General features: G+C 51.7%; 3 protein-coding genes across 12 annotated transcripts in view; 1 reads left to right on the top strand and 2 right to left on the bottom strand.

Annotated features, from left to right (window-relative positions):
• Positions 1 to 932, bottom strand: part of LOC105494631 (transmembrane protein 234) — a 7,668-nt gene extending 6,736 nt beyond the window's left edge. For both annotated transcript variants that reach the window (XM_011763231.3, XM_011763232.3), the window contains exons 1-2: positions 816 to 932; positions 376 to 527 (exon numbers count right to left, since the gene is read on the bottom strand). In XM_011763231.3, coding sequence (XP_011761533.1) covers positions 376 to 527; positions 816 to 831 — 168 coding nt within the window. In that variant the 5' untranslated portion in view covers positions 832 to 932. The remainder of the gene's footprint in view (positions 1 to 375; positions 528 to 815) is intronic.
• LOC105494630 (eukaryotic translation initiation factor 3 subunit I) lies at positions 820 to 10,812 on the top strand. Its single transcript, XM_011763229.2, has 11 exons — positions 820 to 953; positions 1,047 to 1,139; positions 2,852 to 2,939; positions 3,229 to 3,294; positions 5,404 to 5,553; positions 5,636 to 5,763; positions 7,791 to 7,901; positions 8,021 to 8,110; positions 8,429 to 8,502; positions 10,133 to 10,225; positions 10,321 to 10,812. Exons 1-11 carry the CDS (start codon positions 951 to 953, stop codon positions 10,400 to 10,402), a joined length of 978 nt encoding a protein of 325 aa, XP_011761531.1. The 5' UTR covers positions 820 to 950; the 3' UTR covers positions 10,403 to 10,812.
• LOC105494628 (myotubularin-related protein 9-like) lies at positions 10,466 to 21,639 on the bottom strand. 9 transcript variants are annotated; one of them, XM_071096934.1, is made up of 7 exons: positions 21,302 to 21,637; positions 20,911 to 21,019; positions 19,637 to 19,863; positions 19,071 to 19,202; positions 13,183 to 14,287; positions 11,498 to 11,552; positions 10,466 to 11,391 (listed from the first exon to the last, which is right to left on the bottom strand). In XM_071096934.1, exons 1-3 carry the CDS (start codon positions 21,484 to 21,486, stop codon positions 19,660 to 19,662), a joined length of 498 nt encoding a protein of 165 aa, XP_070953035.1. In that variant the 5' UTR covers positions 21,487 to 21,637; the 3' UTR covers positions 10,466 to 11,391; positions 11,498 to 11,552; positions 13,183 to 14,287; positions 19,071 to 19,202; positions 19,637 to 19,659. The 9 variants fall into 9 exon arrangements, with proteins under 9 accessions (XP_070953035.1, XP_011761526.2, XP_070953028.1 ...); XM_011763224.2 differs by having other exon boundaries at positions 14,142 to 14,287; XM_071096927.1 differs by having other exon boundaries at positions 10,466 to 11,552.

Genomic DNA, 21,639 nt, shown 5'->3' with positions numbered 1-21,639 from the left:
CTGAACTCCTCCCCTGCAGGGCCAATTTGAGCCCTAAGTCCTCCCTCTGGAAAGGCTCACAAATGTTGCCTTATTTAACTGAAGGAATCACAATAATAAAATGTGAATAATGGCAGCCATAGATTGAGCACTTACTATGTTCTAGGCCCAAAGCTAAATGCTCTACGTATCTCACCTAATTCCCACAACTGCCCTATCAGATGGTTATTATTATAATCGCCATTTACAGATGATGAAACTGAGGCTTAAGGAGGACAACTGACTCTTCGGAGAATTTCTGGTGAGTGGGGGTGGGGCTGACCCAGACCTGTTTGACTCCAAAGACCAAATTATTGGTGGCAACTCCCCCGAGAGAGGGGCCTTTCACAGACGCACCTCAGTATTCAAGAAGAGGGTCTTCATCTCCTGTAGCAACTGCCGGGCCCAGGTCGGCTCATGAACCCGCTGCAGGCCGGCGGAGGCCCGCTTCAGCAGCGGCTGCGTGCCACCCCACAGAGCGGCCACCAGCACCAGAGCCAGCACCTGCCCTGAATACAGACGAGTGCGTCACCCTGACCCCCACCCCAAACGGCCGCCCACCCCGCCCTCTCCTGGCCTCCTAGCCCCAGCTAGCCGCCCCGACTTCCCTCCTTCGCTGTCTTCGCCTCGGCTGCGACTGGCGGCTAAGGCAGGCCCAGCGAGGCTGGGGAGATGAATCCAGGAGTCCAGCCTCTGGGGTTGTAGCAGGGGTCGGGATTAGGGGGTGCAGGTGGAGCAGGAAATGAATTCGAGGCGAGGGTCGGGAAATCCATGGAGGGGCGGGGTCGGCTACCTACCCAGAGACGCCGCCATGGCAACGCCGCTGTCTTCTACTTCCGGGAACGAGGGGGCGGAGACCCATAATCCGGAAGAGGACCCAAAGCGTTTTCCGGTCCTACTCACGTTGCGGCCTTTCTCGCGTCACCGCCGGGATGGTGAGTTTCAGAGTTATGGGTATTGCAGTGGGCGTCCTGGGCTGAGGCCGGGGCCCAATTCCGAGCACTGACGTTACCATCTTGTCCCCACAGAAGCCGATCCTACTGCAGGGCCATGAGCGGTCCATTACGCAGATTAAGTATAACCGCGAAGGAGACCTCCTCTTTACTGTGGCCAAGGACCCTGTGAGCGTCGGCTGGAGGGCGGGCGGGACCATGCGGAGGGGGTCCGGGAGGGGAGAGATCCTTCTGCCAGGACGATGGGTGGACATGCCAGTTTTGCCGTTAGCGGGGAACCAAAGAACGGCCCATTCTGAGAAGTAGGGAGAGGCCATCCCGGGGGTAGGTTGGCGAAAGTATTCTACTGGGAAAGGTAGGGAAGAACTCGATTGGCCGACTGCGGTGGCTCACGCCTGTAATCCCAGCACTTTGAGAGGCCGAGGTGGGAGGATCGCTTGAGCCCAGGAGTTGGAGACCAGCTTGAGCAACATAGTAAGACCCATCTCTACACACAAAAAATTAGCCTGATGTGGTGGCTCGCGCCTGTGGCCTCAGCTGCTTCGGAGTCTGAAACGAGAGGATCGCTGGAGCCCGGTGAGCTGAGATCGTGCCACTGTACTCCAAGAAAAGCAAGAGACAGTTGCCGGGCGGGGTGACTCAAGCCTGTAATCCCAGCACTTTGGGAAGGTGAGGCGTGCAGATCACGAGGTCAGGAGATCGAGACCATCCTGGCTAACACGGTGAAACCCCGTCTCTACTAAAAGTACAAAAAATTAGTCGAGCGTGGTGGCGGGTGCCAGTAGTCCCAGCTACACGGGAGGCTGAGGCAGGAGAATGGCGTGAACCCGGGAGGCGGAGGCTGCAGTGAGCCGAGATGGCGCCACTGCTCTCCAGCCTGGACAACAGAGCGAGACTCTGTCTCAAAAAAAAAAAGAAAAGAAAAGCAAGAGACCACTGTGGAAAGGGGATAAGGATGAGGGTCAGCTTGCCCAGAGAATGGGATGCGGCCTTTAGGGATAATCTAATTTTTCTACCAGGATAGTGCAGGCTGTGTTATTCAGACACAGGGGACTTAATGAGGCTGTCTCTAGTCTCATTTTAAGTCAATCCCATCCTGCTACTCAATGCAAAACAGTCCCTCATGATACTGCCTTTTTAAAATTTTATTTTATTTTTTGGGGTACGGAGTCTCGCTCTGTCACACAGGCTGGAGTGCAGTGGTGCAATCGCGGCTCACTGCAGCCTCCGCCTCCCAGGTTCAAGCGATTCTCCTGCCTCAGCCTCCTGAGTAGCTGGGACTACAGGCTCGTGCCACCACGCCCGGCTAACTTTTTGTATTTTTAGTAGAGACAGGGTTTCACCATGTTGGCCAGGCTGGTCTTGAACTCCTGACCTCAGGTGATCCGCCTGCCTCAGCCTCCCAAAGTGCTAGGATTACAGGCGTGAGCTACCACACCCAGCCTGGCCATTTTCAAGATGAGAAAACTGAACTTCAAAGGAGAGAAGCACTGTATTTGAGATCATACAGTGAGACAGTGGCAGAGCAGGCACTGGAACCCAGACTTCCCTACTATCAACTGCTCCCACTTGGATAAGACATCAGAGATACTGTTTTTCTGGACTGGAGCTCAACTTGGCCTTTTATTCTGTGGAGCCACTGGGAGTCCCAGGAGAGCTGAAGCTAACAAATGAGGATGCTTTTACAAGCCGCCTGACTCCTCTGTTGCTTACCTTCAGAAAGGGAGGAGAATCCAGGAGTTGGTCTTTTTATCAGCTCCCTGCTGTTTCCCAAGAAATGAAGAGAAGAGGGCAGAATCAGCCTGGCTACAGGCTGCTGAGGGTTCCTGGGGTAAAGTAGGAAGCATCGCTCTTACTATCCTGTGGTTTGACTTTTCCAGATCGTCAATGTATGGTACTCTGTGAATGGTGAGAGGCTGGGCACCTACATGGGCCATACCGGAGCTGTGTGGTGTGTGGACGCTGACTGTATCCTTGTTTTGGCTCTGAGTCCATGCTGCTAGGGTCTGTCAGCAATGGAGAGGCTAGGTTGGAAGTTGGGAGTTGGGGGTGTTGTTGAGGGCCTAGAGAACAATACCTCCTATTCCCTGGTCTCTTCACTGGCTGGGGAAACATTTAGGACAAGTTCCAGTTCTGGATAAGGAGGTAAGAGGGGAAGAAAGGCTCTTTGGGGCTGAACAGGGAGATGACTCACTTGGCCTCCCCCAGAGGACAAGGGCTCAGGTGAACTTCGTCATGTTTCTTAACAACTCTTCAGGGGACACCAAGCATGTCCTCACTGGCTCAGCTGACAACAGCTGTCGTCTCTGGGACTGTGAAACAGGTAAGCTAGGTTCATTCACTTTTTTAGCAACAGGTCCTAGGAAAATAGAGATGAAATCCATAGATAGTTTCCAGTCTAGGGAATAAGAAACAAGAAAGACAGATGAGAAAAGAAGTCTTACAGTAAGATACACACCATGGTAGAGGAAGCGTAGATTACTATGGGAGGCCAGAGCCCAGCAACTGGCTCCCTAGAGTGGGGATGGGAGCAGCCTGGGAAGGTTTCCCAAGGTAAATGTCATATGAGCTGGGGCTTAAAGGATGAGGAAAGACGTCATCACTTTGGCACGTGCAGGAGTGAAAGCGTGGAGACTGTTGTGTCCAAGTCATCTGATCTGGCTGCAATTCCTGCTTCTTGGTGGGGTGGGGGTAGGGGGGTGAAATACACAGTCATGGAAAAGATGAAGCTGGAGAGTCAGGCTAAGGCCAGAACAGGTCTTGAATGCCAAACTCAGGAGCTTGGCTTTGTTCCATAGAATATGGGGTGCTGTGGAGGTCCCTGAGCAGGCAAGAGTGGGAGTCTGTTCAGTTTAGCAAGGTCAGGGAGCAGGGGGGAGGCACTGGAAGAGCTAAGACTGAAGACAGGGGAGCCTATTAAGTTTTCTTTTTTTTTTTTTTTCTTTTTCTTGTTTTTGAGACAGAGTCTCGCTGTCGCCCAGGCTGGAGAGCAATGGCATGATCTTGGCTCACTGCAACCTCTGCCTCCCGGGTTCAAGGGATTCTCCTGTCTCAGCCAGCCCGAGTAGCTGGGATTATAGACGCACACTACCATGCTTGGCTAATTTTTTTTTTTGAGACGGATTCTCTCGCTCTGTCACCCAGGCTGGAGTGCAGTGGCACAATCTTGGCTCACTGCAACCTCTGCCTCCTGAGTTCAAGTGATTCTCCTGTCTCAGCCTCCCGAATAGCTGGGATTATAGACATGCGCCATCACACCTGACTAATCTTTGTATTTTTAGTAGAGACAGGGTTTACTGTGTTGGCCAGGCTGGTCTCAAACTCCAGACCTCAGGTGATCCACCCACCTCAGCCTCCCAAAGTGATGGGATTACAGGCGTGAGCCACTGCGCCTGGCCGGTGGCTAATTTTTGTATTTTTAGTAGAGATGGGGTTTCACCATGTTGGCCAGGCTGGTCTCAAACTCCTCACCTCAAGTGATCCACCTCAGCCTCCCAAAGTGCTGGGATTACAGGCATAAGCCACTGTGCCCAGCCTAAGTTGTTCTGTTTAGTGCCAGGTCTATGCTGGGCACTGGGGACATGCAGGGAAATCAGATCAGGTCTTTGCTGTGGAGGATTGCAGTCTGAGTGGGGAGATAGATATATTGCAGTCTACGTATGAGCAGTACCACATTAGCAGGATGTCTGAGGAAAGAGTCTGGATAAGAAGTTAAAATACTTGGCCAGGTGTGGTGGCTCACGCCTGTTAATCCCAGCACTTTAGGAGGTCGAGGGGGTGGATCACCTGAGGTCAGGAGTTCAAGACCAGCCTGGCCAACAAGGCGAAACCCCGTCTACTAAAAATACAAAAATGAGCCAGGCATGGTGGCGGGTGCTTGTAATCCCAACTACTCGGGAGGCTCCGGCAGGAGAATCGCTTGAAAGGTTGCAGTGAGCCGAGATCACACCATTGTACTCCAGCCTGTGGGACGAGAGCAAAACTCTATCTCAAAAAAAAAAAAAAAGGGCCTGGCGCAGTGGCTCACACCTGTAATTCTAGCACTTTGGGACGTCAGGGTGGGCGGATCATGAGGTCAGGAGATCGAGACTATCCTGGCTAACATGGTAAAACCCCGTCTCTACTAAAAATACAAAAAATGAGCGGGGCATGGTGGTGGGCGCCTATAGTCCCAGCTACTTGGGAGGCTGAGGCAGGAGAATGGCTTGAACTGGGAGGTGGAGCTTGCAGTGAGCGGAGATCATGCCAGTGCACTCCAACCTGGGAAACAGAGCGAGACTCTGTCTTAAAAAAGAAAAAAAAAAGAAAAAATACTTTCTAAGTTTGGGTTACTGGAGCAAGAGAAACAGTGAGATGCGATGGTAGCATTCTCTAGAATGTCCTCCCTGCAATTGCAATGGATGGTGTAGCCCAGACTCTTGCCTGCTTCCAGGGAAGCAGCTGGCCCTTCTCAAGACCAATTCGGCTGTCCGGACCTGTGGTTTTGACTTTGGGGGCAACATCATCATGTTCTCCACAGACAAGCAGATGGGCTACCAGTGCTTTGTGAGCTTCTTTGACCTGCGGGATCCGAGCCAGATTGGTGAGGGCTGGGATTAGGGCTGGGGTTGAGGTAAAGGGTGCAGCTCTAGAGCCCAGGGCCTAACATCTACTGCTCCACACAGACAACAATGAGCCCTACATGAAGATCCCTTGCAACGACTCTAAAATCACCAGTGCCGTTTGGGGACCCCTGGGGGAGTGCATCATCGCTGGCCATGAGAGTGGAGAGCTCAACCAGTATAGTGCCAAGGTAAGAGGCCACATGGGGCCTGAGCCTACCAGAATGATTCTTTTTTTTTTTTTAAGGTGGAGTTTCTCTCTGTCGCCCAGGCTGGAGTGCAGTGGTGCCATCTCGGCTCACTGCAACCTCCACCTCCCGGGTTCAAGCAATTCTCCTGCCTCAGCCTCCCGAGTAGCTGGGATTACAGGCACACGCCACCACGCCTGGCTAATTTTTTTTGTATTTTTAGTAGAGATGGGGTTTCACCATGTTGGCCAGACTGGTCACGAACTCCTGACCTCAGGCAGTCCGCCCATCTTCGCCTCCCAAAGTGCTGGGATTACAGGCATGAGCCACCACACCTGTATTTTTTTTTTCTTTGAGACAGAGTCTCACCCTGTTGTCCAGGCTGGAGTACAGTGGTACGATCTTGGCTCACTGCAACCTCTGCCTCCTGGATTCAAGCCATTCTCTTGCCTCAGCCTCTCAAGTAGCTGGGAATATAGGCACCCACCACCACGCCTGGGTAATTTTTGTATTTTTAGTAGAGATGGGGTTTCACCATGGTGGCCAGGCTGGTCTCGAACCCCTGACCTCCTGACCTCAGATGATCCACCTGCCTCAGGCACTGGTGATAGCACAGTAGTTCAGAGCAAGGGCGGAGCTGTATGCTGTGGCTCACATCTGTAATTCCAGTGCCTTTGGGGGCCAAGACAGGAGGATCTCTTGAGCCCAGGGGTTGGGGCTATAGTGAGCTGTGATCATACCACTACACTCCAGCCTGGGTGACAGTGAGACCCAGCACTTTGGGAGGTTGACCCGCCTCAACCTCTCAAAGTGCTGGGATTTTCTAATAAATTAAGAAAAATTTAATAAAAAATTTTAAAAAGAGCAGAGGTGAGATTGAAATGTAGATTTCACTACTTTTTAGCTGTGTGATCTTGGGCAAGTTACATAACTTCTCTGACCCTGTTTATCTGTAAAGTGTTTCAAGGATCAAATGATATCACATGTTTGAAAAACTTGTCACAAAGTACTCAGGACATGTTAATAAGGATCACAGGCCGGGTGCGGTGACTCACACCTGGAATCCCAACACTTTGGGAGACTGGAGCAGGAGGATTGCTTGAGCCCCAGGGATTGAGATCAGCTTGGGCAATACAGGAAAACCCTATCTCTAAAAAAAAAAAAATTAAAAATTAGCTGGGTGTGGTGGAGCGTGCCTCTGGTCCCAGGTACTCAAGATGTTGAGGCTGAAAGATTGCTTGAGTCTGGGAGATTGAGGCTGCAGTGAGCCATGACTGTGCCACTGTACTCCAGCCTGGGTGATAGAACAAGACCCTGTCTCAAAAAAAAAAAAAAATTAAGGATCACAAATGAGCAGTTCCCTGCCAACAGAGTATAATGCCCTGTGCTGAGTTCCTAGAACAAAGAAGTAAATCAGACACAGTCCCTTCCCCCTTGGAAGGGACTTGCAAACAGCTAGCACCTGAGTCAGATTGTGAACTGTGCCACCGTAGAAGTCTCAACCAGGTGTGGAAGGTGCACTGTCCCAGGGAGGTGGTGTGTACATTAAACCCTGGAGAATAAATGGAGCTTCAAGCAGGAAGGAAAGAACATCCCACAGGCAAAAGGAACAGCAAAAGCAAAGGCACAGAGTTAAGAAAATATGGAGTCTTCAGGAACCATTGGGATGCAGTCTTGGGGACAGAGGACAGGGAATAGATTTTAAACGTCCTTAAGTGTGAGGAGATAAAGAGTTTTGATTTTCCTCCAGGCAGTAGGGAATCTTGAAAGGGTTATCTATGGCCAGATTTTCCTTCCAACAGCGCTTGCAGGTTATGTTTGGAGAATGGACCTGAACTAGCCATCAGGCATAGGATGTACATTACTGGACAGAGTCAAGGGATATTTAGGGGTGACTGATTAGATAGAGGGGGTGAGGAAAACACAAAGTCCATGCTATCTCAGCTTTCTCATTTGGGTGCTTAGGTTTCTGGGGAACTGAGATTAGTAGGGATTGGGCCCAGTCAGTCTCATTCTTCCTCCTTCCCCAGTCTGGAGAGGTGTTGGTGAATGTTAAGGAGCACTCCCGGCAGATCAATGACATCCAGTTATCCAGGGACATGACCATGTTTGTGACCGCATCCAAGGACAACACAGCCAAGGTGAGCCTGGGCAGGGGTCTGGCAGGGCTGCTGCCTCCCTCCTGCTGCACAGCTCACCCTGTCCGACTTCCCCCAGGAAGGCTCTTTCTACAGATATCCCCCTTGCCTTCTCTCTCCAGCTTTTTGACTCCACAACTCTTGAACATCAGAAGACTTTCCGGACAGAACGTCCCGTCAACTCAGCTGCTCTCTCCCCCAACTATGACCATGTAAGAGAACCCCATCCAGCCTTCCTGCTAAAGCCTCAGGAAGCTTCCAAGTTCTAGATGCTTGTCCAGAAGTTGGGCTACAACATTGTGGGGGAAATGATGTCAGGCAGAGAGGAGATTCCCAGAGGAGTGACAAAGCTGGAAGGATGAATAGCCCCAGGGAAGCGGGCAGGAGGTGGCAGAAGTGTCTGATCATCCCCTACCTTTGGTATCCTCCCATTGAGCTGTGTGAGATGTGAAAAATGTATATGGCAGGAGAAAAACAGAAAATAGACTTGGTGTCCATCGGGCCCATCTAGAGTTTCTTCTTCCATTCAGGTGGTCCTGGGCGGTGGTCAGGAAGCCATGGATGTAACCACAACCTCCACCAGGATTGGCAAGTTTGAGGCCAGGTAAAGAGGAAGAGAGCTCTTCCAAATTGAAATCTCATGGGGTGCACCTTTTTTTTTTTTTCCCCGAGACGGAGTCTTGCTCTGTCACCCAGACTGGAGTGCAATGGTGTGATCTCTGCCTCCTAGGTTCAGGCGATTCTCCTGCCTCTGCCTCCCGGGTAGCTGGGATTACAGGCACCCACCAACACACCTGGCTAATTTTTGTATTTTTAGAAGAGACAGGGTTTCACCATGTTGGCCAGGCTGGTCTTGAATGAACTCCTGGCCTTAAGTAATCTGCCCACCTTGGCCTCCCAAAGTGTTGGGATTACAGGCATGAGCCACTGTGCCCAGCCTTCATTATATTTCTCTATGCCCATATTTCCTCTATTGTATAATGAGACAGTGACAATATACTTACCATAAAATTATGCAGATTAAATTATTCAGTTAATATTTATTAAGCTCTTTAAGCACTGCCCAGCACGTAGTAGGCACTCTATAAGTATTAGCTATGAATTTAGGCAGACTTCTGGGTCCAGTCTTCCTCTTACAATAAAAAAGTTAAAAAATAAAGATACAGGGTCTCACTATGTTGCCCAGGCTGGCCTCGAACTCCTGGGCGCAAGTGATCCTCTGCCCTCAGCCTCCCAAAGTACTGGGATTACAGGCGTGAACCACAGCCCCCAACTTCATCTTATTTTGTTCACATTCACTTATTATCTCAATTTTTCTGCTTTATTATTATTTTTTGAGACAGGGTCTCACTCTGTTGCCTAGGCTGGAGTGCAGTGGCACCATTTCTGCTCACTGCAACCTCCTGGGCTCAAGCAATCCTCCCGCTAAGCCTCTGAGTAGCTCAGATTACAGGTGCACACCACCGTGCCTGGCTGCTTTTTGTATTTTTAGTAGAGATGTTGGCAAGGCTGGTCTCAAACTCCTGGCCTCAAGCGATCTGCCTTCCTCGGCCTCCCAATGTGCTGGGATTACAGGCATGAGCCGCCACGCCTGGCCTCAAATGCAAATTATATCACAAAAAATAAAGCAGAAGCCGAGTTCGTGACCAGCCTGGCCAACACGGTGAAACCCCATCTCTACTAAAATACAAAAATTAGCCAGGCGTCTATCATCCCAGCCACTCGGGAGGCTGAGGCAGGAGAATTGCTTGAACCCAGGAGGTGGAGGTTCCAGTGAACCGAGATTGCGCCACTGTATTCCACCCTCGGTGACAGAGTAAGACTCCATCTCAAAATAAATAAATGGGGCCGGGTGCGGTGGCTCACGCCTGTAATCCCAGCACTTTGGGAGACTGAGACGGGCAGATCAGGAGAACAGGAGATCAAGACCATTCTGGCTAACACAGTGAAACCCCATCTCTACTAAAAATACAAAAAAGTTAGCCGGGCATGGTGGCAGGCACCTGTATCCCAGCTACTTAGGAGGCTGAGGTAGCAGAATGGCGTGAACCTGGGAGGCAGAGCTTGCGGTGAGCTGAGATCGCACCACTGCACTTCAGCCTGGGCGACAGAGCGAGACTCCGTCTCAAAATAAATAAATAAATAAATATAACAATTTGCATTTGGGGAGCGCCACCTTCAAAATGTTTTGGAAGGAAATGGAAAGTGAATTAATTGTGTCCCTTTTCCTCCAGGTTCTTCCATTTGGCCTTTGAAGAAGAGTTTGGAAGAGTCAAGGGTCACTTTGGACCTATCAACAGTGTTGCTTTCCATCCTGATGGCAAGAGGTAGGGTCCCAGTGAAGCAGCTGAGCTAAGCCCGGGTTGGGTCTCTGCCTCTCCTAGAGTAGGCACCTGACTGGTGCCTGGCTATCTTTTTCCAGCTACAGCAGCGGCGGTGAAGATGGTTACGTCCGTATCCATTACTTCGACCCACAGTACTTCGAATTCGAGTTTGAGGCTTGAGAAGCTGGATCTCCGGCCGGGCGCGGTGGTTCATGCCTGTAATCTCACCACTTTGGGAGGTCAAGGTGGGCGGATCACCTGAGGTCAGGAGTTTGGGACCAGCCTGACCAACATGAAGAAACCCCGTCTCTACTAAAAATATAAAAATTAGCAGGGCGTGGTGGCACGCACCTATAGTCCCAGCTACTCAGGAGGCTGAGGCAGGAGAATCACTTGAACCCAGGAGGCGGAGGTTGCAGTGAGCTGAGATCGTGTCATTGCACTCCAGCCTGGGCAACAAGAGCGAAACTCCGTCTCAAAAAAAAAAAAATAATAATAAGCTGGATCTCTATCCGGGCCAGAGAAGATTCTCACAGAAGGTTTTGAACTCTAAGAAATAAATTGGTTTGGTAATAAATGGCTTCTGGTCAGATATTTTGTGGGGTCTGTTTTATCATCTTTCCTTTTCACTGACACCCCAGCAAGGGGATGCCGATCATGGAGACTTTTATTATTTAGACCTCCCTATACTTTGGACACCTCAAACTTAAGACCGTCCGTACTTTTGGCCAGCCTGGGTTGCAGGCATCCTCTTCCAAGGTGTAAAGGTCCTAAGGGGCCTGCAGAGGTTTCAGGAATGTCTCGGTTGCTGTCCAAGGAGCCAGTGCTTAGGGTGGGGGCTGAAGTAGTTGGCTGAGAGGCTTCTGTCTTCTCCCTTCCTGTCACTGTTTGCCACGCTCTTCCCCCATGCGGCTTCTGCAGGCTCAGGTGAGTGGGTCCAGCGAAGAAACAGGCCCGAGGAAGAGGAACACAGGTCAGGACACTGAGCGGAGGGATAATCCCCCGTGGAGAAGGTGTGGGGCTCACCTTGCCCAGCCGCAGGCTCTGGGGCTCCACAGATGGCCAAGGGATTGAGGATGTAGAGTGGGTTCCGGAGTCTTTGTTGCTCTTTTGGCTGGCTGAGCCAAGACCACAGGGAGTGCATCCGAGCCCTCACTTCACACGGGCATCTGCAAAAAGGCAGGGAGTAAGTTTCCAGCCCCAGGTATGCCCTCTGGGAGTCTGGGTGGGCAGCCCTGGTTAGTAGGGTGACAGCCACTTTGGAGCAGTGATAACCTCTCCTTTTCTCCTTTTTCTTGCAAACATTGCCAGTCAGATCTTGTACTGGGCACTAGAATAAAAGAGGAACAAGACAAAGTCCTACTTCTTAAGGAGTTCTATTTAAAGGGAGAAACCAATTTAGTTTTGCCTCAGTGTCAGAGAAGGCTAATTAAGAATGTGATGTTTGAGCTGAGTCTCAACAGACCTAGCATACCCGCTGTGCAAAGCAACAGCCAACACTTGGGGAGAACGGCAGGAGCCAAAGAAAGAAGGCGGGAAAGGCCCACTGTGAATATTGATAGGCCTGGACCCAGGAGCTTTTGAAAGAAAACTGATAACAATGAAGATGCAGAGAAGAGTGAGGCAGCTGCTGGAGAATCCAGATGGGAGAGACCAGTGTGGATGAAGACCGGGGGAGGGCCTTCTGGCAAGGGAGGACCAAACTCAGACAATTTTAGGAGAAAGACTAAAGATGAAGGATGGGGGAGAGGGAAGTAAATAGAGATGATCCAAGACTAGTGGGGTTAGTGAAGCAGGATGGGGTATGGAGGAAGACTGAGCAACAAAATATAATTAAATCTGATCTTCACCCTGGAAAGGAGTGAACCCTCCCTCCCCGCATCTCAGTCTCATAAGACAGCTGGCATCTGGGGCTGATTGGGAGCGTATGCAACAAGAGACCAACCAAATAATAAAAATACCACTTCTTTTATTTATTTGTTTATTTATTTAATGGAGTCCCACTCTGTTGCCTAGGCTGGAACGCAGTGGCATGATCTCGGCTCACTGCAACCTCTGCTTCCCAGGTGCAAGCAATTCTGCCTCAGCTTCCTGAGTAGCTGGGATTACAGGCATGTGCCACCACGCTCGGGTAATTTTTTTTTTTTTTTTTTTGAGACGGAGTCTTGCTCTGTCACCCAGGCTGGAGTGCAGTGGCGCAATCTTGGCTCACTGCAAACTCTGACTCCAAGGTTCAAGTGTTTCTCCTACCTCAGCCTCCTGAGTAGCTGGGACTTCAGGCAGGTGCCAACATGCCTGGCTAATTTTTTGTATTTTTAGTAGAGACAGGGTTTCACCATGTTAGCCAGGGTGGTCTTGATCTCTTGACCTCGTGATCCACCCGCCTCAGCCTCCCAAAGTGCGGGGATCACAGGTGTGAGCCACTGTGCCCAGCCTAATTTTTTGTATTTTTAGTAGAGACAGGGATTTCACCATGTTGGTCAGGCTGGTCTCGAATTCCTGACCTCAGGTGACCCGCCTGCCTCAGCCTCCCAAAGTGCTGGGATTACAGGCGTGAGCCATTGCACCCGGCCAGATTACGGCTACTTTTATCCCCTTCATGCTACTGATGAGATTGAGACTCAAACAGATTTGCTATGAACACCCAGCAGGTGAGTGATGAAACTGGAATTTGAGCCCAAATTATTAGACTCTGCTTTCAACTTCCATTCTATTGCTTGGAAAGAATCAACCTGGCAAAGTGGTAGAGAACCCCAGAAACTATTTTTGCAGCAAATTTCCCCTGTAATCCTTGTTTTCAAGGCAGGGGTTCATTTGCAATTGGCTATGGACAGAGTAGGTATGTCTAAATGATTGGCCTTAGACCTATTTATCTCTGGATTTGCAGAAGTTAGGAGGAAGTATGAGATTTGGAGACAGGGGCAAGGAGAACACTCAGTTTTCCTAAAAGACAAACTCACTTGAATTTGAGAAAGATGGCTCCTAAGGAAGTAAGCTGCTGGCCGGGCACGGTGGCTCACGCCTGTAATCCCACCACTTTGGGAGGCTGAGGTGTGTGGATCACCTGAGGTCAGGAGTTTGAGATCAGACTGGCCAATGTAGTGAAATTCCGCCTCAACTAAAAGTATAAAAATTAGCCAGACGTGATGGCGCATGCCTGTAATCCCAGCCACCCAGGGGTCTGAGGCTGGAGAACCAGGAAGGCTAAGGTTGCAGTGAGTCCAGATCGCGCCACTGCACTCCAGACCAGGCGACAGAGCGAGACTTCGTCTCAAAAAAAAAAAAAAAAGGAAGGAAGGTGCTGATGGCACATGTACACAACCCCTTCCTCTGCCTGCCCCTAACCCACCTCAACACTCCCTCAGCTTACCTCTCCTTTTCGCTGTTACAGAGAAAGGTGCCAAAAGGGGAGGCATAGGCGTGCCCAAATAGCGCCAACAGTAGCCCTTCCCCAAACTCCAATGACAGTCGGAACTGGCGGCCTGGCTGCCACACGCAGTCCAGGAAGAAGAGAAAGGTGGGTGCCTCATGCTTGGGGTGGGCATGGGAGAAGGCTGAGTGGGCACAGCACAGCTGGAAGGGGTGGCCGGCCTGGGGAGTGGGGCAGAGCAATGGGCACGAGGAAGCAAGGTTTCTGGATGGAGGGTAAGGCTGGGGTTGGGTGGTCGCTTACTTTCCTGGATCCACTCCCACTCCACCAGTTCCTGGAATCCAGTCATGGTTTTGCTCAAGGGGTCCAGGATGAGTTGGGCCAGTGAAGTCACAAGCAGGGTGCTATCTGTGCCTTCAGCCCCATGTACCAGGCCAGGAATAGAATGGACCCAGTTCTAGGCTATATTTGCTTACTGAATCACAGTTATGCATTCAGGGGTTGAGAGCCCTGCCCATCCTGCCCTATTCTGTGTCAAGGGGGCCTTACCTCTCCATGCCCTGGGCTGCCAGGCAGGCGGTGCTCAGTGCCTCCTCTACATGTTACAGCCAGCAGCAGCCATCCAGCAGACTCAGCCAGTTGTCCATGCTTTGCTCCGAGTCCCCACAGGCCTCCACCAGGCGCACGAAGCTCTCCTGCAGGGGAGAGCTTGGCAAGTGCTCAAGACCAATGAGGGAGACACAGAATCCTGTAAAGAGCCTATCTGATAAAAGGGACATAGAGCCCCTTAGGGATTCCAGTCTCACAGCACATACAACCCACAGAGGAGCTCCTAATCTTTGAGACAGGGTCTCATTCTGTCCATGAAATTGTTTCTTTTTTTTTTGAGACAGAGTCTCACTCTGTCTCCAGGCTGGAGTGCAGTGGCGCGATCTCAGCTCACTGCAACCTCTGCCTCCCAGGTTTAAGCGATTCTTCTGCCTTACCCTCCCAAGTAGCTGGGACTACAGGTGCATGCCACCATGCCCAGCTAGTTTTTGCATTTTTAGGTTTCACCATGTTGGCCAGAATGGTCTCGAACTCCTGACCTTGTGATCCGCCCACCTCAGCCTCCCAAAGTGCTGGGATTACAGGCATGAGCCACCGTGTCTGGCCTAAAATGGTTTCTTAGCCTTGAGGATTCCTCAGTCTGATGGGAGAGACTCAAGACCCTTTGAGAAAGCTCCCGGGAAGGGGTCACATAGCCCTCTGGGGAAACACAGAATGTCCTGGGAAACCACCAATTTGCTGGAAGTATCACAACGCCCTTGATGTACCACAGTCTGATGGGAGCAACACAGCACTCGCTGGGGAGCCCCAGTCTGACAAGAAAAACACAATTCTGTCAGAATTCTGAATCTGCTCCTACCTCCCAGAAACTGCTCTGTTCAAGGTCACCAGTGACCTCCTGCCAGAAAATCTAACAGAGACTTCTCAGCTCTGTTTAAAAGCCTTCAGTGGCTGCCCACCACCTTGAGGATAAAGTCTAGGCTCATCTGTAGCCTCATCTGTACTCCCATTTCATACTCGACACTCCCACCATACCGAAGGACATTAGTCGACCCCATCCATGGTTTCACTTTCTGAGGTTTCAGTTACCCATGGTCAACTGTGGCCTGAAAATATTAAATGGAAAATTCCAGAAATAAACAATTCATAAGTTTTAAATTGTAAGCTCTTCTGAATGTTGTGATGAAATCTCGAGTCACCTTGCTGTGTCCCGCTGGATGGGAGTCATCCCTTTGTCCAGCATATCCATGCTGCACACACTCCCTGCCCATTAGTTACTTAGTAGCTGTCTTGGTTATCAGAGCGACTGTGGCATTACTGCAGTGGGCTTGTGTTCAAGGTCAATAGGAGCCTAAGGCTGCATTACAAGGCCTATGTCATTCACCACATCTCATCACATGGCATTTAAGCATCTCACATCATCACAAGAAGGGTGAGTATAATACAAATAAGGTATTTTGAGAAAGAGATCACATTCAGATAAACTTTTTTTTTTTTTTTTTTTTTTTGAGATGGAATCTCACTCTGTCACCGAGACTAGAGTGCAGTGGTGCAATCTCAGCTCACTGCAACCTCCGCCTCCTGGATTCAAGCAATTCTCCTGCCTCAGCCTCCCGAGTAGCTGGGACTACAGGCGTCCATCACCACACCCGGCTAATTTTTTTTTTTTTTTTTTTTTTTTTTTTTTTTTTTTTTTTGAGACGGAGTCTCGCTCTGTCGCCCAGGCTGGAGTGCAGTGGCCGGATCTCAGCTCACTGCAAGCTCCGCCTCCGGGGTTTACGCCATTCTCCTGCCTCAGCCTCCCGAGTAGCTGGGACTACAGGCGCCCGCCACCTCGCCCGGCTAGTTTTTTGTATTTTTAGTAGAGACGGGGTTTCACCGTGTTAGCCAGGATGTTCTCGATCTCCTGACCTCGTGATCCGCCCGACTCGGCCTCCCAAAGTGCTGGGATTACAGGCTTGAGCCACCGCGCCCGGCCAATTTTTTTTGTACTTTTAGTAGAGGCAGGGTTTCACCATGTTAGCCAGGATGATCTCGATCTCCTGACCTTGTGATCTGCCCGCCTCGGCCTCCCAAAGTGCTGGGATTACCCACCACGCCTGGCCTCATACAACCTTTTTTTTTTGGAGTTTCGCTCTTGTTGCCCAGACGGGAGTGCAATGGCGGGATCTTGGCTCACTGCAACCTCCACCTCCTGGTTTCAAGCAATTCTCCTGCCTCAGCCTCCCGAATAGCTGGGATTATAGGCCCGCGCCACCATGCCTAGCTAATTTTTTATATTTTTAGTAGAAGCGGGGATTTATCATGTTAGCCAGGCTGGTCTTGAACTCCTGACTTCAGGTGATCCGCCCGCCTTGGCCTCCTAAAGTGCCAGGATTACAGGCGTGAGCCACTGCGCCTGGCCTTTTTGTTTTGTTTTGTTTTTGTTTTTTTAGACAAGGTCTCATTCTGTCAGCCAGCCTCAAGTGCAGTAGTGTGATCACAGTTCACTGCAGCCTCTACCTCTCAGGGCTCAAGTGATCTCCCACCTCAGCCTGTTGAGTAGCTGGGGCTACAGGTGCACTCTACCATGCCTGGCTAATTTTCAGACAGGATCTTTTTTTTTTTTTTTTTGAGACGGAGTCTCTCTCTGTCGCCCAGGCTGGAGTGCAGTTGTGCGATTTCCACTCACTGCAAGCTCTGCCGCCTCCCGGGTTAACGCCATTCTCCTGCCTCAGCCCCCCTAGAAGCTGGGACTACAGGCGCCCGCCACCATGCCCGGCTAATTTTTTTGTATTTTCAGTAGAGACAGGGTTTCACTGTGCTCGCCAGGATGGTCTCGATCTCCTGACCTCGTGATCCGCCTGCCTCGGCCTCCCAAAGTGCTGGGATTACAGGCATGAGCCACCGTGCCCGGCCGAGACAGGATCTTGCTCTCACCCAGGCTGGAGTGCAGTCACATGATTACGGCTCACTGCAACCTCCACCTCCGAGGCTCAAGCCATCCACCTCAGCCTCTTGAGTAGCTGGGACTACAGGTGTGCACCACCACACATAGCTAACTTTTTTTTTTTTTTTTTTTTTTGAGATGGAGTTTCATTCTTGCTGCCTAGGCTGGAGTGCAATGGCGCTATCTCAGCTCACTGCAACCTGTCTTTCAGGTTCAAGTGATTCTCCTGCCTCAGCCTCCCGAGTAGCTGGGATTACAGGCATGTGCCACCACGCCCAGCTAATTTTGTATTTTTAGTAGAGATGGGTTTTTCCATGTTGGTCAGGCTGGTCTCGAACCCCTAATCTCCAGTGATCTGCCCGCCTCAGCCTCCCAAAATGCTGAGATTACAGGCATGAGCCACCACACCCGGCCAATTTTTGTATTTTGTATAGAGACAGTGTCTCCCTATGTTGCCCAGGCTGGTCTTAAACTCCTGGGCTCAAGCAATCCATCCTCCTCGGCCTGCCAAAGTGCTGGGATTACAGGCATAAGTCACCGTGCCCAGCCACAATCTTCTAAATCTCCAAAATACCTATCTTTTACCTCAGCACCCGACCTATACAACTTTTATTACAGCATATTGTAATTGTTCTATTTTATTATTATTGTGTGCTTACTATATAAATTAAACTTGGCTGGATGCAGTGGCTCACGCCTGTAATCCTAGTACTTTGGAAGGCTGAAGCAGGTGGATTACCCGAGCTCAGGAATTCAAGACCACCCTGAGCGACATGATGAAACCCCATCGCTGCTAAAATACAAATAATAATAATAATAATATAAAATAATAATAATAATAAAATACAAAAAAATTAGCCAGGCATGGTGGCAGGCTCCTGTAGTCCCAGCTACTTGGGAGGCTGAGGTATGAGAATTGCTTGAATCTGGAAGGCATAGGTTGCAGGGAGCTGAGATTGCACCATCGCACTCCAGCCTGGGCAACAGAGGGAGACTCTGTCTTAAAAAATAATAATAATGGCCGAGTGTGGTGGCTCACACCTGTAATCCCAGCACTTTGGGAGGCCGAGGCGGGCGGATCATGAGGTCAGGAGATCGAGACCATCCTGGCTAACATGGTGAAACCCCGTCTCTACTAAAAATACAAAAAAAAAAAAAAAAATAGCCGGGTGTGGTGGCGGGCACCTGTAGTCCCAGCTACACGGGAGGCTGAGGCAGGAGAATGGCGTGAACCCAGGGGGCAGAGCTTGCAGTGAGCCGAGATTGCGCCACTACACTCCAGCCTGGGTGACAGCAAGACTCCGTCTCAAAAATAATAATAATAATAAAATAAAATAAATACAAAAAAGAAAATTAGCCAGGCGTGGTGGCACATGCCTATAGTTCCAGCTACTTAGGAGGCTGAGGTGGGAGAGTCATTTGAACCCAGGAAATGGAGGTTGCAGAGAGCCAAGATCACACTACTGCACTCCAGCCTGGGAAACAGAGTGAGACTCCATCTTAAAAAATAATTATTATGATAAAATAAAATAAGATTTAAAAAATTAGCTGGGCATGGTGGCAGGTGCCTGTAATCCTGGCTATTTGGGAGGCTGAGGCAGGAGAATCACTCAAACCTGGGAGGTGGAGGTTGCAGTGAGCCAAGACAGCACCACCGCACTCCAGCCTGGGCAACAGAGCGAGACTCTGTCTCAATAAAATAAAACAAATAAAAATAATAAAATAAACTTTTTCATAGGTATGGAAAAACATAGTGTCTGTAGGGTTTGGTACTATCTGAGGCTTCAGGCTTTCACTGGGGATCTTGGAACACACTTCCCGAGGATAAAGGGGAACTACTGTACTTGGCAGTTCCCCAAATAGGACAAATGACCAGGCTGTCTCCGCACCTGGACACTTGCAGTTCCCTCCATGCAGGGTCTTTCTTTCTTCTTCTGGCTCACTCCTCCATTTTCGGGACTCAGCTAAAGCATCCTATTCTCAGGGAAACCTCTGATTACCTGAAGTCATTGTAGTAAGAGAGGGGCACCTCCTCTGCGCTGCTGCTCATCTCAGGGAAGCCTGATTGTCCATTCTCTGCTGAGCTCTGTCATGTCTGAGCTGGCCACCGTGGCAGCCCCTGTTGCTCAGTGCTGGGTAAATAAATAAATAAACACAGCTTTGTATTTTGGATAGGGAAGCAGTCTACTCTCCTCAAAACACAAAACTCCCTCAGGATCTCTTCTTGGCACTGCCATCACCTGGAGACAGAGGGCACAGATCCCATCTGTGCAGGTGCAGCCCCCAGGGAGGGGGTGAGTGTGTGCAGGGAGGTTGTTCTGGGAAGACAAATTTCAGTTTAATGTAAAGAGGTGCTTTTTCTTCCCAGGCAAAGCTGGGGTGCCTAGAGAGTAAGGCGCTGTCTCAGTGGTGGTGTGCAAGTCGGGTTGCCCATGTGGAGGGATGACACCAGGAAAGACTTTCAGGGTTCCTGGAGGACCCCCACCACCCCAACACACACTGACACACACGTACATTCACAGAGCCCTACAGGAGAGGGCCTGGGAGAGGGTGGGAGGCTCCTTACCTCTCCAGGGACCCGTGTAACCGTTACCAGCCAGGGTAAGCGGCCTTGGCCTCCGTGCCTCCGCCAGTCACGTGGGCCTGTTTCGCTGCCTGAGCCGAGAGCGTGTCCATGATGAAGCCCGGCGCCCACGGACGAGCTCCCGCCAGCACAGTTCGCAGCAGCTCCTGGTCCTTCTCGCAGCGCCGCTTCTGGGGAACGGTCAGGGGCTGGCTGGAGCGTAGCAGAACCTGCGGACCGGACTCAGCTCTGGAAGTGACCCCCCCAGGCTTAGAGGGCCCCTAGGCCAGGTCTGCACACCGACAGGCTGGAGTAGAGAGACCAGGGCGAACTCAGGAGGCTTCGGACCAGTCTGGAGGTGTTGTGGCCAAAGTGGTTTGGGACCCTATGAATAGACCGTGGGCGGGTCCTGGCTTGACAAAGAAGGGACTAAGCTTCGCGGGGCCCAGAACCGTCAGGGGCGGGGCCAGAGAATGGTGATACCCTCCCCTGCGAAAAGGCGGGAGAGGGGCGGGACCAGAATGGAGCAGGAGCTGGGGCAGCGGCCAGGCCGCGAATTGGCCGGGCCAAAAAGAAAAGGCCCAGAAAGGACACGGCCTCCTAGGGGCGGAGCATGGGAAGGGCGCGCTCACGGTGCCGCTGGGAGCAGGGGGTAGCTGAGCACCGGGAAGCGACCTCCCTGACCAAATCGGGCGCTGCGTGCCAGGGCATCATCGTCCACCACGTGTGGCACGATCACGGCACGGGGGTATCTGGGGCACAAGCTGAAGTCCCCGTTCACCTCGCTCAGCCGCCACGCGTTTGTCTGCGGAGCAGGGAGTAGAGAGGCCAGGTCTAGGGCACCCAGGGAGTGCCCTGTCCCCGCGCCTCTTCCAGGCCCGGCGCTTCCACCTCACCGGGCCCCCACGACCGCCCCACTTCGCGAGCTACTCTCTTGTAGTAGCGTTCGGGCGGAAGGAAGAGCCAGGAGTCGCCCAATCTCAGGCCCTTGGGACGGTAGAATAAAGGGAAGGAAGTGATGACGGATTCCAGGGAGGACAGCGCCCGGAGAAGGAAGTCAGGGGCTCTGAGGAGAGTCGGAATCGTCTCACCTGCGCCCTTTCCAGCCCCTCAGCCCTGTAGCTTCAGCTTCGGCCTCTCCAAGTACCCCAGACCACCCTGCATCCCCCTGCCATTTAGCTGCGGCTGCGGGGCCTCTTTGAACAGTAGCACCTTTTTTTTTCCCCTCTACGCGAGACACGGATAGCTTAAAGGGCTTGGGCGCGCCCTCGCCACACCTCGATAGAGGGGGCGATGTCCAGCGTTGCTTCCGCGCCCTCTATTTCCAGCTGCAGCACTCGCAGGTCCTTACAGCGCAGGGTGATGGTGCCCGAGTCACTCGCAACCCTGGGGAGGGACGGGCCCAGGCTTAGTGTCCCTCGCTAAGGAGGAGATGATGTCCTCCTGCATAACGCAGGGTGATGGTGCCCTCCTGCGTAACGCCCAATCCGGGAAACTCGTTGCCCCTCTCTGAGACTCGTTGTCCTTTCCCAGGAGAGGGGCAACGAGTTTCCCGGATTGGGCGTTACGCAGGAGGGCGCCAGCTCCGACTGCGCCGGCCGTGACCCCTACCCCGCCAAGCCGCGCGCTCCCCAACTCCGGGGACCCCGCCTCCCCGCCACGTCTCACTGCTTCTCGAAGAAGTAGACGCTACGCAGCAGCAGCAGCCACAGGTCCACACAGGACGCGGGCCCTGGCGACAGCAGCAGGTGGTAGAGAGTGACGCACAGCGAGCCGCGAAGCGGGAGCGCCTCCGGGCCCCGTGGAAGTTCTGCTTGGGCCCAGCCCGTGTGGATCAGCTCCGAAAACTCCATTCTGCCAGTGAGAGACCCGGGGCCCAGCAGAAGGCCAGACTGTGAGAGTGTCAGGAGGGGCAGGCTGGAGCAGCCAGCGCAGCCAGCGACGCCGTCTGGACAGCTGTTAAGGAGGTCACTCAGAGGAAAGGATCACAGTTTCACAGGAATTTC

Source organism: Macaca nemestrina, chromosome 1 (assembly GCF_043159975.1).
Source record: "Macaca nemestrina isolate mMacNem1 chromosome 1, mMacNem.hap1, whole genome shotgun sequence".
Lineage (NCBI taxonomy): Eukaryota > Metazoa > Chordata > Mammalia > Primates > Cercopithecidae > Macaca > Macaca nemestrina.
This window is presented reverse-complemented; position numbering and strand designations above follow the sequence as displayed.